Source organism: Austrofundulus limnaeus, unplaced genomic scaffold (genome assembly GCF_001266775.1).
Source record: "Austrofundulus limnaeus strain Quisiro unplaced genomic scaffold, Austrofundulus_limnaeus-1.0 Scaffold343, whole genome shotgun sequence".
NCBI classification, from domain to species: domain Eukaryota; kingdom Metazoa; phylum Chordata; class Actinopteri; order Cyprinodontiformes; family Rivulidae; genus Austrofundulus; species Austrofundulus limnaeus.
The window spans coordinates 298320-311225 of record NW_013952745.1 but is presented as its reverse complement, the minus strand read 5'-3'; the positions used below and the strand labels follow the sequence as shown (position 1 = coordinate 311225).

The window sequence follows — 12906 nt, the reverse complement described above, 5'->3', positions numbered from 1 at the left end:
AAACTAAATTTAGTTTTGTTTTGAGTTGAACTGGTCGTTCTGTGACAGGAGGAACACACACCTCCTGTTAATAAAAGGTGTGAAAATCAAACGCACCTTTCCACGTAGAGCGGCAGAGCCGAGGCGTAGACGCGTCGCAGTGCCACCTTATGCTCCGCCTCCATGTGGGCCAGGACCAGGCGCAGCACGTCGTCGTGGCGACAGGGCTTCCTGCGCGAGGAGGCGGGGCCGAGTGAGGAGGGGGGCCTCTCCAAAACGAGAAGGAGGTCGAGGAGACAGGAGAGGACGAGCTGAGGGACGGAGAGGACACTGAGCATGTGCAGTGAGTGTGTGTGTGTGTGTGTGTGTGCGTGTGTGTGTGTGTGTGTGTGTGTGTTACCTGGATGACTGCAGCCTCACTCGTGTACAGGTGTCTGAACAGAGCCTGATACAGAACCTCTGCTCTGTTAAACTGACGAAGATCTGCAGCGGGCTGAACATAAATTATCATCATCGTCATCATCATCGCCACCATCATCATCATCATCAGTGAAGGCCTGCAGGTTTTTCTACTTTTAACGTTGATAAATGTAACTTTTCAACTTTATCCTTTTCCTCATGTTTTTTCAGTCTCACTACTTCAGCAGACTCTGAGTTATTTTAGCTGTTAAAATATCAAAACGTTCGGCTCATTCAGGAGATGAATGCTGTGACTTCTGGTTTTTATAACTTTTATACTTTTCGATATTAAAAAATTAAACTTTATTTACAAATATTTGACCCAAAGACATGGAAATCTTGTCAATTCCTTTAAAAACACAGTTCTCTGAAATCTGTTTTAGCAAGTTCTCCTTTAGCTGTATGAAGCTTCCTACTAGCATCTTGGTACTTTTAGCTCTTTATCTATTGGTCAGCCTTTAGCTTTTTTTTAATATCAATACTTTTAGGTTCTCCTTTAGCCATGTTTATTTTCTACCTAGCACTTTGATACTGTTAGCTGTTTGCTTTAGCTATTAACTAGCTTTTTGCTATCTTAAGCTTTTAGCTATGTTACACTACTTTTAGGTTATCCTTTAGCCAGGTTAGCTTTACCTACCTACTAGTTTGATACTTTAGCTTAATTTAGCTATTAAATAGCTTTTTGCTATCTTAAGCTTTTAGCTATGTTACACTACTTTTAGGTTATCTTTAGCTATGTTTAGCTTCCATCTACCAGTTTGGTCATTCTGGCTTTTTGTTTCATAGCTATTGCGTAGTGTTTTGCCATCTGTAGCTTTTAGCTAATGTTTCACTACTTTCAGTTAGTTCTTTTTACAACTTTTACTCTTATTTAGCCTTTTTTAAACATTAAGCTAGTCTGCAACAGCTTTTAGCTGTCATTGTGCTACTTTTAGCTACAGTTCTGTAACAACTGATGAACTTCGAGCTACTTTTAGTTTCTAAGTATTTTTTCTACTTTTTTGTTTGCTACTTTTCTACTTTTAGCTTTTAGCTACGATTCTGCTACTTTTAGCTATTAGCTAGCCTTTAGCTTCTTTCAGCTGTTACAGCTCTGTCATTCAGGACTCTGGTTTTTGTTGCTAACGGACTCAGAGGTACCAAAGTTCTGACCGTGTTCAGCACGATGTGGTGCAGGCAGCGAACTCCCAGCATGCAGTTCTCCTGCTTGTAGTGGTCGCTGAGCAGGAGGGAGGGGGGCAGGAGGCGTGGCAGGTGGGGGGACAGCGAGGGGCGGGTCACCTGCAGGAGGGTCCACACAAACACCAGCTTCACGGCCTCGCAGCGCTGCCACGTGTTCCTGCGACACAAACACCAGAACCAAACGTCAACAGCGGTTCTGGAGAACAGAACCTCCTCCTGCTGCGTAAAGTTCTCCTTTAGCTGTGTGAAGCTTCATACTAGCATCTTGGTTCTTTTAGCTCTTATTCTATTGGTCAGCCTTTTGCCATCTTTAGCTTTTAGCTAATATCTCACTGCTTTTAGGTTCTCCTTTAGCTAGTTTAGCTTCTACCTACCAGTTTGATACTTTTAGCTGTTTGCTTTATTTAGCAATTAACTAGCTGTTTGCTATCTTTAGCTTTTAGCTAATATCTCGCTACTTTTAGGTTCTCTTTTAGTTATGTTTAGCTTCTACATACCAGTTTGATACTATTAGCTGTTTGCTTTATTTAGCTTTTAGCTAATACCTCACTACTTTTATGTTCTCCTTTAGCTACGTTTAGCTTCTACCTACCAGTTTGATACCTTCAGTTGTTTGTTTATTTAGCTAATAACTAGTTGTTTGCTATCTTTAGCTTTTAGCTAATATCTCACTACTTTTAGGTTCTCCTTTAGCCATGTTTAGCTTCTTCCTACCAGTTTGATACTTTTAGCTGTTTGCTTTATTTAGCAATTAACTAGCTGTTTGCTATCTTTAGCATTTAGCTAATATCTCACTACTTTTAAGTTCTCCTTTAACTACATTTAGCTTCTACCTACCAGTTTGATACCTTCAGCTGTTTGTTTATTTAGCTATTAACTAGCTGTTTGCTATCTTTAGCTTTTAGCTAATATCTCACTACCTTTAGGTTCTCCTTTAGCTACATTTAGCTTCTACCTACCAGTTTGATACTTTTAGCTGTTTGCTATCTTTAGCTTTTTTTCTGCTCTCGGAGGAGTGAGACTGTTTTTCCCTCTCTTCCTTCAGACGAGTCTCACTTGGCGAGCTGTGGCTGCAGGAGGTCCAGAACTCCTCCCAGAATCCCTCTGCTCTCCACGTCTCTGTCCCCCATCAGGAGGTGGGCGGAGTCTGTCCAGCTGCCCGCCCTCAGCAGCGCCTCATGAAGACGCCGTGCCGCTGCCCGGGAGGCGGGGCTGGTCCACGCCTGATCCTGCAGCGGCAACAAACCGAGCTCTGTCAGCATCAGCACCGACTCCAGCTCACAGCATCACACCTGTTCGCAGACTCACCTGGAAATGTGTGACGGAGAACACGCAGATGGGCGGAGCCAGAACCAAAAGCAGCCCAGTCAACTCTTTTCTGGACTCGCCCACTTTGGCCCAGTTTCCCAGCAGCGCCGAGAGGGCGGAGCTTACTGCTGCGGCTCGACTCGGGACGCTCTGATAGGTCGCGGCGCTCATTGAGCTGCAGTCGTCCTCACAGAGCGGCAGAGCTGCACAGCCAATCAGAGCGCTGATCACAAAGCTGTACGCTGCCTGAAGCTCCTCCCACCGGCTCTCCTGGTCATCTGACGCCGTAGAGAACAGCCAATCAGGATCTGCGGCCTGGAAGAGTTGCTCCACTTGACCAATCAGGGAGCTGCGGTCAGTGGGTTTATCAGCTGCACCAATCAGCTTCTTCTGCAGCCAAGAGAGGAGCTCTGTGATTGGAGGAAGACGAGGAGAGGGGAGGGGCTTCTCTGAGGAGAGAAGAAGGTCGTGGAGGAGAGAGGACAGCTCCATCCTGAAGAGGAAATTCTTCCTGTTTGGATGTTTAGAAACAAAATAAAATAAGTTAACTTAAAATTACACATATCACCGCGTCTGATACCAGAGATTAAATTAAATTAAATCCTCCTCTGAGGAGAAACAATGTCGACTTGTAGAAAACAAATGTCTTAAATATTGATTTGTTTTCTTCCACTTTTTATATTTACAGAAACATGTCAGCCTCTCAGCCACCAGCTCACTGTAAAACAAACTGAACTATAATCACGGTGACATCACCTGTTTGTTTAGAATGAGAGGATCCCTCGTGCTGTGTTGTTTATCTGTGCTGTTTGTTTATTGTTTGTTTTCGGAACCACCGAACAGCCTGTTGTGGACCGGGTCAAACCTGAGATCAGCCTGTTCTCTCCGAGTCGTTCTTCTTCCTTTCCGCCAAACTCCGTTCAAATTTTGTTTAATTTTAGAGGAAAACTCTACTGCGACCTGCGCTGACCCACCGACTTCCCGCGGAACATTTAACGAGACGGACCGAGTGTTTCCGGTTTCCGGCTGGGTACAAAACAAAGCGCCACGTGTGGTTCCGGAGAAAAATGGCTCCATTTTTCTGTGGATTCTGGAGAACTGACTGTTTATTCATTAACAGTTATTACAGAGAGTTGAACCATGTGGAGAATAGATATGAGTAAATATCATTTTCTCTTTATGAAAGTTTGACATCTTGCAAAAATTCTTATTAACCTCAAAATCCACAATCTTCCATCTCTTAATATTTTCCACATTGTTTTTTTTTTCATGGAGAACTTCAGTTCCTTCAATGACGTAAACATGTTAATGTGGAGAAACAATAAACTTTCCTTCAACTGGTTTATTTATTATTTTATCTTCTCTCTCTGAAAGTGACAAACTTAAGCAAATTCTGAGTTGTAAAGTTACTGGTAAGTACAAATACTTTATTTCTGTACTTAAGTAGAATTTTTGGGTATTTGTACTTTACTTGAGTAATTATTTTCAGCGTACTTTTTACTTTTACTCATTACATTTTTACACAATTATCTGTACTTTCTACTCGTTACTCCTGTTTTATTCTGAGTTGTTACTTTAAAAATCCTCTCCTGATAAACTGTGTCTCCTATAGAGTGAATTTAATTGTGTTTGGATGAGAAGTATAAATATATACCATTCTGACACACTATTAGCTTGTACACAACCCATCACAGCTGCACGCAGTTAGAAAAAAAATATTTTTTGAGAAGTCACCTCCCAATAAATGTCATTTTGGAAGATCTAACTGCTCACTCTTACTCTGTACTTTTACTTTTAATACTTAAGTAGACTTTGTGTCAGAAACTTACCTTTGATACTTAAGTACAAAAAATATCAGATACTTTAAGACTTTTACTCAAGTAATATTTTTAGAGAAGACTTTAACTTTTACCAAAGTATTTTTATGATAAGATACTTGTACTTTTACTCAAGTAATATTTTTAGAGAAGACTTTAACTTTTACCAAAGTATTTTTATGATAAGATACTTGTACTTTTACTCAAGTATCACCTGGAGGTACTTTATACAACACTCAGCAAATAGGCAAGAAATTACTGAAATCAATTATTCTTTTCTTACTAGTTTGAAACTGTATTTTCTGTAGCTTTGTCCCTTGGCTCCTTTATGTGTTGCTCCTTCCTCCCAACATGAAAATCTAAATATGTCCCGTGTTCTCACCTTTTATTTATTTATTTTTAATTTGTGTGAAGCTCACTCCAGCCAGATTACTTCTGTTAGAAATATGTCCCCTTTAAATGTTTTGTAAATTTGTGCCCTCGTCAGCGGCAGGATTGTTAGGTAAATTTTCTATCTAACTGAACTGAATAAAAGAAAACTACAGTATTATGGAAAATATAAAATGACTAAAATAACAAAATTCAAAATGGCTGCCATTATCCATAATATTTTTTTCTAGCTTATCGTTCTTTTCTTTATTGTTCTTTAATATTATTGTATGTAAAACACGGCTATATTGTTTTATGGATAATGGCGGCCATTTTGAATTTTGTCCAAGTCAAGATGGCCGCCATTTTCTGACCTTTAAATCTCAAAACTGGTTTTACAAGATGATTCAATTAATTCAAGATGGCCGACACAGCTGATCAACATCAACCGTGACAAAAAAGTCTCCAACTAACAGAAATGTAAAGTTAATGAGGTAAAGTTTGTCTGAGAGTCGGCCTCAACACGTGATCTGATCAACGTGTTTTTTGATGTGGCTGTGGCGGCCATCTTGACCAAAACTTATGGAAAGTGATGGACAATATGCATTCCTTCCTTCACAGTTAAACTCAGAACTAAATGACTTTTAACAAGTTTTTATTTAAAAATCTGATCTTTCTGTTATTAGAAAAGCTCTGCAGCTCTCATTTTTATTATTTATTTATTTAATTTCGTAAAAAAATTAAAGGATCAGACAAATTTAAACTGAAGCTTTATTCCTTCAATTTTATCTTTTTTGGCTTTATGTGGGAAATTACAACAGTTCAATCCAAATAAATTTTAAAAACTTTGTTTTCAGCAGCAGAATGTTCACTTTCAGAAATTAAAAAAAAAGGTTTAAAGTTTTTAACCTAAATTAAAGTGATGGTGTCGGCTGCCCGGACCTGTCTGCACAGGCCGGGTCAGTGTTAGCGACATCTGAAGGATGTGTGTTTGTGGTGATATTAGCAGCAGATTAAAGCTGCGACACACTTTTAAATGATTTCTAACCTCTTATTAAGCGTAAATCACCCTCAGAGATCCAGATTCAAAGAGCGCAGCGTTTCCTGCCCGTGTACACAGACAGAACCACATCAGAGCTCCGACACAAAGGGCTCAAACACCTTTGATGGTTCTGCAGAGGTTCTTCAGGATCAAAGCAGGAGGAAATGTTCTGAAGCTGCTGTGATGTGCTGTCAGAGGGTGTTATCAACACACACACACACACACACACACACACACACACACACACACACACACACNACACACACACACACACACACACACACACACACACACACACACACACCTCGTAACACTCAGTGTGGCACTTTGAGCTGAACTTTAAGAACTAAACTCCTACAAATGTTGACTTTTCATCGCCGGTTGTTCCGGACAAACAGACAGGAGCTTTTATTCTGAAATGTGATGAAACCCAGTTCAAGGTTTAATAACAGAGGCGCTTTGTGAAACGACTCCTGAACTTTTCATCCACTTCCTGTTTACCTTTCCACCTGAAGGAGCTCCTGTCACATTTATTGTCTCCTCTGAAGAGGAGCCGCGCCGACAGGAAATTAAAGAGCAGATAAGAAACTCCCGCTCACATCAGAGAGGCTGGTCCTCTACAGAGGTCTGAGGGTCCTGTTCAGGATCCCTGTTCCTCGGACTGAGATCTTCAAGGTTGGTTCTGGGATCTGTTGGAGCAGGGGATTCTGATGTTATCAGTCCATGAAATGGACGTTATTAGGTGTTATCAGTCCCATACAATGGCTTCAGAGGGTCCCTACTGTGCCTTCTAGGCTTCAGACTGTCCCGACAGTGCCCTCTAGTGGGTTAATATATTAATGACAATGAATATGGCAAATAACCAAAATATATTGTAATAATTTTTTTATGTCCATGTCGGACTCGAGCCCTGGTCGATCACTCTCTGGTCCGACACTCTACCCATTGCGTGTTTGAGAGGCCACAACATATGTTCGTCGGAGGTTAGAGCTAACTGTGTCATCAGCTCTGAGGTTGACCTTGTTGGCTTTAAGCCTCAAATTAACCAGATTTTTTATGTCTCATATTAACCAGATAGTGGTTTTATGCTTCATATTAACCAGCTGACAATCGGAAGCCATTCAATGGGACGGGGAACCTGCTAACCGGCACAGGCGGGACATTCTGAAGCCATTCTAGGGGACTGATAACGCCTAATAACGTCCATTTCATGGATGATAACATCCGAAGCGGGTGGTTGGAGCCACTCATGCAGTCCGTGAGATTAAATGTTTGATTCAGATAAACAAATGACAAAAACCATGAAGCCTGTTGAAGAGTTTTGTTTTCTGTTAGGGGGGAGGGTAACCGAACATGCATGTACATATACAAAAATGGGCGGGGCTTCGTAAACATCAGCTGAAGGTAACCATTTTGCATAAATGTGTTCCCGGTAGTAACTCTGTAAACCTGCAGACGAGGCTCGTAAACAATCTGTTGACAGACGACGTCACAACACAAACACAGGCATCACTCTTCAGTCTCCTCCTCTTCGCTGTAGTCGCTCAGAGGAAACTCGCGACTCTCCCTGTGGGTGTTGTAGTTTTTCCTGTGCATCGCACACTCCTGGTCGATGATCGCCTGAAACACACACACACACATAATGACGTCTGAAGTCAGCCCCATTCAAGGTGGCCGCCACAGCTAATCAACATTAGCCAACAATTAGGTCTTTTAGGTCTGGGGTCCCCTTCCAAGGGCGAAAAAATTCCAGGGACCCCCCCAATAAACCCCATGTTGTTTTAAAAGATAATTTACCAGACATTTTGTAATGTCAAACTCTGGATGTTTTCCTCTACGCCCCCCAACTTCTCTTATAGATGAGATTCTGATGTGTAAGTCTGTAACAAAACGCTCTATGAGCAGAGTTTATTCTCTGCTCAGCTCATTTTCTGACTCCAGTTTAGATTCTTTGAAGGGCAAGTGGGAGATGGACTTGGAGGAATCCATATCAGACACAGTTTGGCAAAAAAATATTCAAAATATACTGTATATTCATCCTCAATATGTGTGAAACATGTTATAGTTCAATTGAAGGTAGTACATCGTCTACACTGGTCTAAGGACAGATTGTGTAAATTCAAAAAGGACTTGGATCCGATGTGTGATCGCTGCAAACAATCTCCTGCCACACTTCTGCACACATTCTGGTTCTGTCCAAAGTTACATGGATACTGGCAAGGCATCTTTGACATCTTTTCAGGACTATTTGGACGAACTGTTCATCCTTCACCACTCATCTCTCTCTTTGGGGTGGCTCCAGCAGAGGCTTCCCTCAGTGAACATCAGAGGACGGTTAGCTTTCTGCTCTCTACTGGCTAGAAGACTTATTCTTCTTCGATGGAAGGATCCACATCCTCCAGTATATGGTCACTGGTTAAGAGAAGTTATGTCTTACATTCATTTAGAGAAGATTAGATATACTGTTAAGGGATCTGTAAACAAATTCTTGGACATTTGGCAGCCATTTTTATCTTATGTAGAAAAAATTCGGCAGATAACTTTGTGTAAAGGTTAAATAATGTTTCATTGTACACAAACCTGTTTATTGTATCACTTGTATTAATACAAGATCGACTTTTGTTGTTTCAGTAGATCCGGTATAGAAGGGAGTGGGATGGGTGGGATTTCGCGTGTTTGTGTTTTTGTTAGTTTGTTTTTTGTTGTGAATTACAAAATAATAAAATAGACATTGATCAAAAAAAAGATGATTTACTGTCATTTTAACCCCCAAATGCCATGGGAATACATATTTTTGTTTAGTTTGTTTGTTTCATTAGTTCATTGTTCTCCATGCACTTTTAAAAATAAAAAACAAATTTAGTGAAATTTTTTCTCACGGACTGTAGTTTGAGAACATCTGATGTAAGCTAACACATTGGTAAGTTTGTCCTTAAACACAGCTTTATCTAGGCTTTGTTTTTTCTTATTAAAATGACGTTTTTTCTCGTTATCTTTTGACTTAGCCTGGACCTAATTGTAAAATCCATCGTAAAGTACAGAACAGCAGGGGTCCTATAATGAGTCCATGTGGAACACCAGAACTGAGCTTAGATGTTGAGGAGGAAAATTTAAGACTGAAAATACTAATCAAAGAGCCAAAAGACTTAAAATCCATCTCAAAACTTTGTACCTTATTAATTCAACATTTTGAGATGAGATGTTTTTGCACCTTCAGGAACCAAATGGTAAAAACAAGAGTTTGTGTTTTTGTCAGAAGAGGTTTGTGTGAAACACGAAGACCACTCCTCCTGGATGAATACATTAACCAGCAGGTCTTTGTGTGTAATTAACAGTTTATCAGGCAGAAATGTTTCCACTGCAGCTTTGAAGGAGGCTACCTCTGATCTGTGATCAGTTTAATCGCTGTGTAATGACTTCACAAACACACACTTTGGCCTCCACATCACAGAAACACACACTTCCTGCTGATGTGTCGGAACCTGCCGCCTGGCTGAGTCTGAGCTGATTTAATCGACCACAGCAGAGCGATGGCAATAAAAAAAAGAGATGATTGTTTTTTTTCTAAAGATGTTCAGGAATCATGAGAAGGTGAGGCAGGAGACTTCACCTGATCCAAACAATCACAACAAGTACACAAGGTTTAACCACAAAAACACTCTGACTGGACCATCGGTTCTTGTTTTTGACTCTAGAATCCTTTGGTCTACAGAGGAGTTCATGGTCCACCACCGAGCTGATTTTGTTTTAGTTTTTGGTAAATACCATAAATTTGTTTCCCTAACATGATGGATCATCTGACCTGCTTCATCTCGTGTTCAGTATTTACCATTTTCTCCTCTCGAACAGCCGGGTTTCGTAACAGGAAGCAGAGTGGAGCGTACAGGATGTTGATCACTCCAATAAATACCATAAGACAAGGGAAACCCACCGCCTGGACCAGAGCGCCCCCTGTGGACGGCCCTGAAACAACAGAAAACAATTTTTATTTTATTATTATTAAATGATTTACATTAAACTCGTCTGCATGATTTGTGTATTTCATGAAGACCGCAGCCTTTTCCCTCTCAAGTCAACATTCTTTCCTTTCCTTCAGTGTTTTTGTGTTACCTATAGCAAAGCCCATACACAGCGCCACATCAGCAATGGCATACACACTGCCATACACGGAGGCGTGGCGGATGTCCACAAGGTAACCCATGATGGCCATCATGGAGGAGTCTACCATACCTGACACACAAACATCATCCTAGTTTCACACCTAGAACATGTTTAATTACATCAAACATTTTTGAAAAACATGTTAATGAGGAAAGTCACCTATGGCAAAGCCAAGACCTCCGTTTGGACCAATCAGACCATAGATACTGGTGGCAAAAGGAACCTGAGACGAAAAAAAACACATGTATTTACAAAATTACACTGATGGATGGATGGATGGTTGGATGGATGGATGGATGGATGGTTGGTTGGATGGATGGATGGATGGATGGATGGATGGATGGTTGGATGGATGGATGGATGGATGGATGGATGGATGGATGGATGGATGGACGGATGGACTCACACACAGCAGACTGACACCAACGATGAACATCCCCAACATGGAGCAGAGCCACCTGCAGAGACACAAATATCCATCAGGTTCTACCAGCATCTGGTCCACCAGAACTCTACAGGTCCAGGTCTGAACAGGACCAGGTCTACATTGGATCAAGAAAACAAACCCACTGACCGTCCCATCTTATTGGCTAGAACTCCAAACAGGTTGGTTCCAATCAGGTAAGAGACGCTGGCTGGAAGAAAGGCCATACCTGTAACACAAACCACACCGATGCTGTCACCTGGAGGTATCATTGTGGATGGATTTTAATCCATCTTTAAACTAATCTAATCAGGATTCTGGATCTCTGATCGGATCCTACCGAGTTGCCATTTCGGGGAGCACATGGTCTGCATCATCCAGATGGGCAGAGTAGGCTCCAGGATGGCGACGCCCATGTTGGCGAAGCAGAGAGATCCTGTAGACAGACAGACAGACTCTGGGATTTGAAATGGTTTAGTTTGGTGAGTTGGGGTCTCATAAGTGGTCTCATTTGTCCCCCCAAAGAGACTCTGGTCTTTAATCAAACCTTCTCGTCCTTCAGATGAAGGAAACCAGGTTAGAAACTCAGTGCTTCTCAGGATCCATACAGGGGTCCGCAAGAATTCTTTTCCTTTGACTGCTCAGAGCCAGGCAGTGGTCTAAGTAGTGCAAAGAGGTCTGTAGTTCAATGCCACAGGCATCACACAGACCATTGTCATGGAGTCCCATCATCATTTTGTGGTTGTTGAGCAGATTGTGCCCAGTTAGGACTCCAACCAGTGTACTTAGAATTTTCCTTGACAGGGAGATGAGAGCTATCCCAAACCTTAGATTTCGGTCATTTATCAGTTCCTGTCTAAACTTGGCTCAAAATTGTAATTTTTGACTATTCTGTCTCCAGGTCCTGCAGTTACTGGAACAACAGCGACTGCCCAGTCCCAGACTCTTGTGTGCTTTGAGTCAGACTGGCGTAACCTCAACCTCTGTGGTGTGGAAACTCTCAGTGTGTCCATAGAATTCAGACACTTTTAATATGAGTTCATTCAGGCGAGGGTGGGATGTTATGAGGAGCTGCTTACCTGCACTGATGAGGATGTACGGATCTTTCAACAGAGTCAGCAAAGGTGTTCCCTCCACACTCTGAAACACAAAGAGAGCTGAAACTGCTCAGTGTGGGTCAGAACCAACAGATGGTTTTCATGTCAATAAAATCCAGGACAATGTCAACTGGACTTTACACAACAGGAAGTAAGATCTTTGAAAGTGGACTCACCCCAGGAGAGATCTTTGAGGGCTGCAGGATGCACAGCTGCAACGCTGCAACACAAACACAGACAGGTGAGACCAATCTCACTGATCCACCTGCAGGGGGCAGCACAGAGTCTGAGGTCATTCTTAAAAAGCTTCTCGTAAACTCTGCAATGTTTCTAGAAATGTCCTCTTCCTCATGGAAACGTTAGAATCAACTCACGCGATGGCAGGACCTGTTCAGAGTTTCTGTATGAAAAATAGACCAAATGCTACGGCAAGTCGTCGTTTCACTCCTCACCTCCGTCGAACACGGCCAGGAAGGCCAGGATCAGGAAGGGGGCGCTCTTCCCCACGAAGTCATACATCACGCTGCCAAACGGGGCTCCAACTGTAACGACAACAAATACAATCAGGAAAACATTTGGTTCCACATCCGGAACATCACTTCAGACTCCATGTTGGTTCTCACTCAGGACTCCCAGCGCCAGCCCGCCCAGGGCCACGCCCATGGCCACGCCTCGCTCCTCGTCGTCGGTGTACACGCTGGCCAACATGCCGAGACCTGAACACACCAAGACATACTGTTCTAATGTCGTTTTCAACTGTTTATAATCATGTAATTATTTTATTGTTGGCTCTGATGACAGGTTTTAAGGCTCGTTAAAGGGATCCACGATTAGTTGTAACATTAGACTTTATTTGATAAACATTTATTTTAACTGTAAAATAAAGACTGTAAAAATACTGTAGACTGTTTAGTTTTGTAAAATTTTTAACGGAATTTTTAAAAATGTATTAGACGGACTGAGCCATTTTATTTCCACACAAAGCATTCTGGGTAAATGGTGACGTGGATAGGTCCTCGGTGCGAGGCTGCTAGCGAGCTATATCCACCCTGAAGGTTAATCTTGGAC

The 12906-nt window shown here is 41.8% G+C and overlaps 2 protein-coding genes across 2 annotated transcripts in view; both read right to left on the bottom strand.

The window, feature by feature from the left end:
• The window catches only part of tti2 (TELO2 interacting protein 2), a 5510-nt gene extending 1591 nt beyond the window's left edge, over positions 1 to 3919 (bottom strand). The window contains exons 1-6 of the mRNA XM_014022818.1: positions 3685 to 3919; positions 2929 to 3439; positions 2677 to 2849; positions 1591 to 1777; positions 380 to 462; positions 97 to 290 (exon numbers count right to left, since the gene is read on the bottom strand). Coding sequence (XP_013878272.1) covers positions 97 to 290; positions 380 to 462; positions 1591 to 1777; positions 2677 to 2849; positions 2929 to 3420 — 1129 coding nt within the window. The 5' untranslated portion in view covers positions 3421 to 3439; positions 3685 to 3919. The remainder of the gene's footprint in view (positions 1 to 96; positions 291 to 379; positions 463 to 1590; positions 1778 to 2676; positions 2850 to 2928; positions 3440 to 3684) is intronic.
• A 3543-nt stretch (positions 3920 to 7462) lies between these two features.
• slc18a1 (solute carrier family 18 member A1) overlaps positions 7463 to 12906 on the bottom strand; it is a 10431-nt gene continuing 4987 nt past the window's right edge. The window contains exons 7-17 of the mRNA XM_014022817.1: positions 12462 to 12554; positions 12291 to 12380; positions 12015 to 12058; positions 11821 to 11881; positions 11082 to 11177; positions 10892 to 10970; positions 10724 to 10775; positions 10477 to 10540; positions 10267 to 10386; positions 9986 to 10119; positions 7463 to 7776 (exon numbers count right to left, since the gene is read on the bottom strand). Coding sequence (XP_013878271.1) covers positions 7666 to 7776; positions 9986 to 10119; positions 10267 to 10386; positions 10477 to 10540; positions 10724 to 10775; positions 10892 to 10970; positions 11082 to 11177; positions 11821 to 11881; positions 12015 to 12058; positions 12291 to 12380; positions 12462 to 12554 — 944 coding nt within the window. The 3' untranslated portion in view covers positions 7463 to 7665. The remainder of the gene's footprint in view (positions 7777 to 9985; positions 10120 to 10266; positions 10387 to 10476; positions 10541 to 10723; positions 10776 to 10891; positions 10971 to 11081; positions 11178 to 11820; positions 11882 to 12014; positions 12059 to 12290; positions 12381 to 12461; positions 12555 to 12906) is intronic.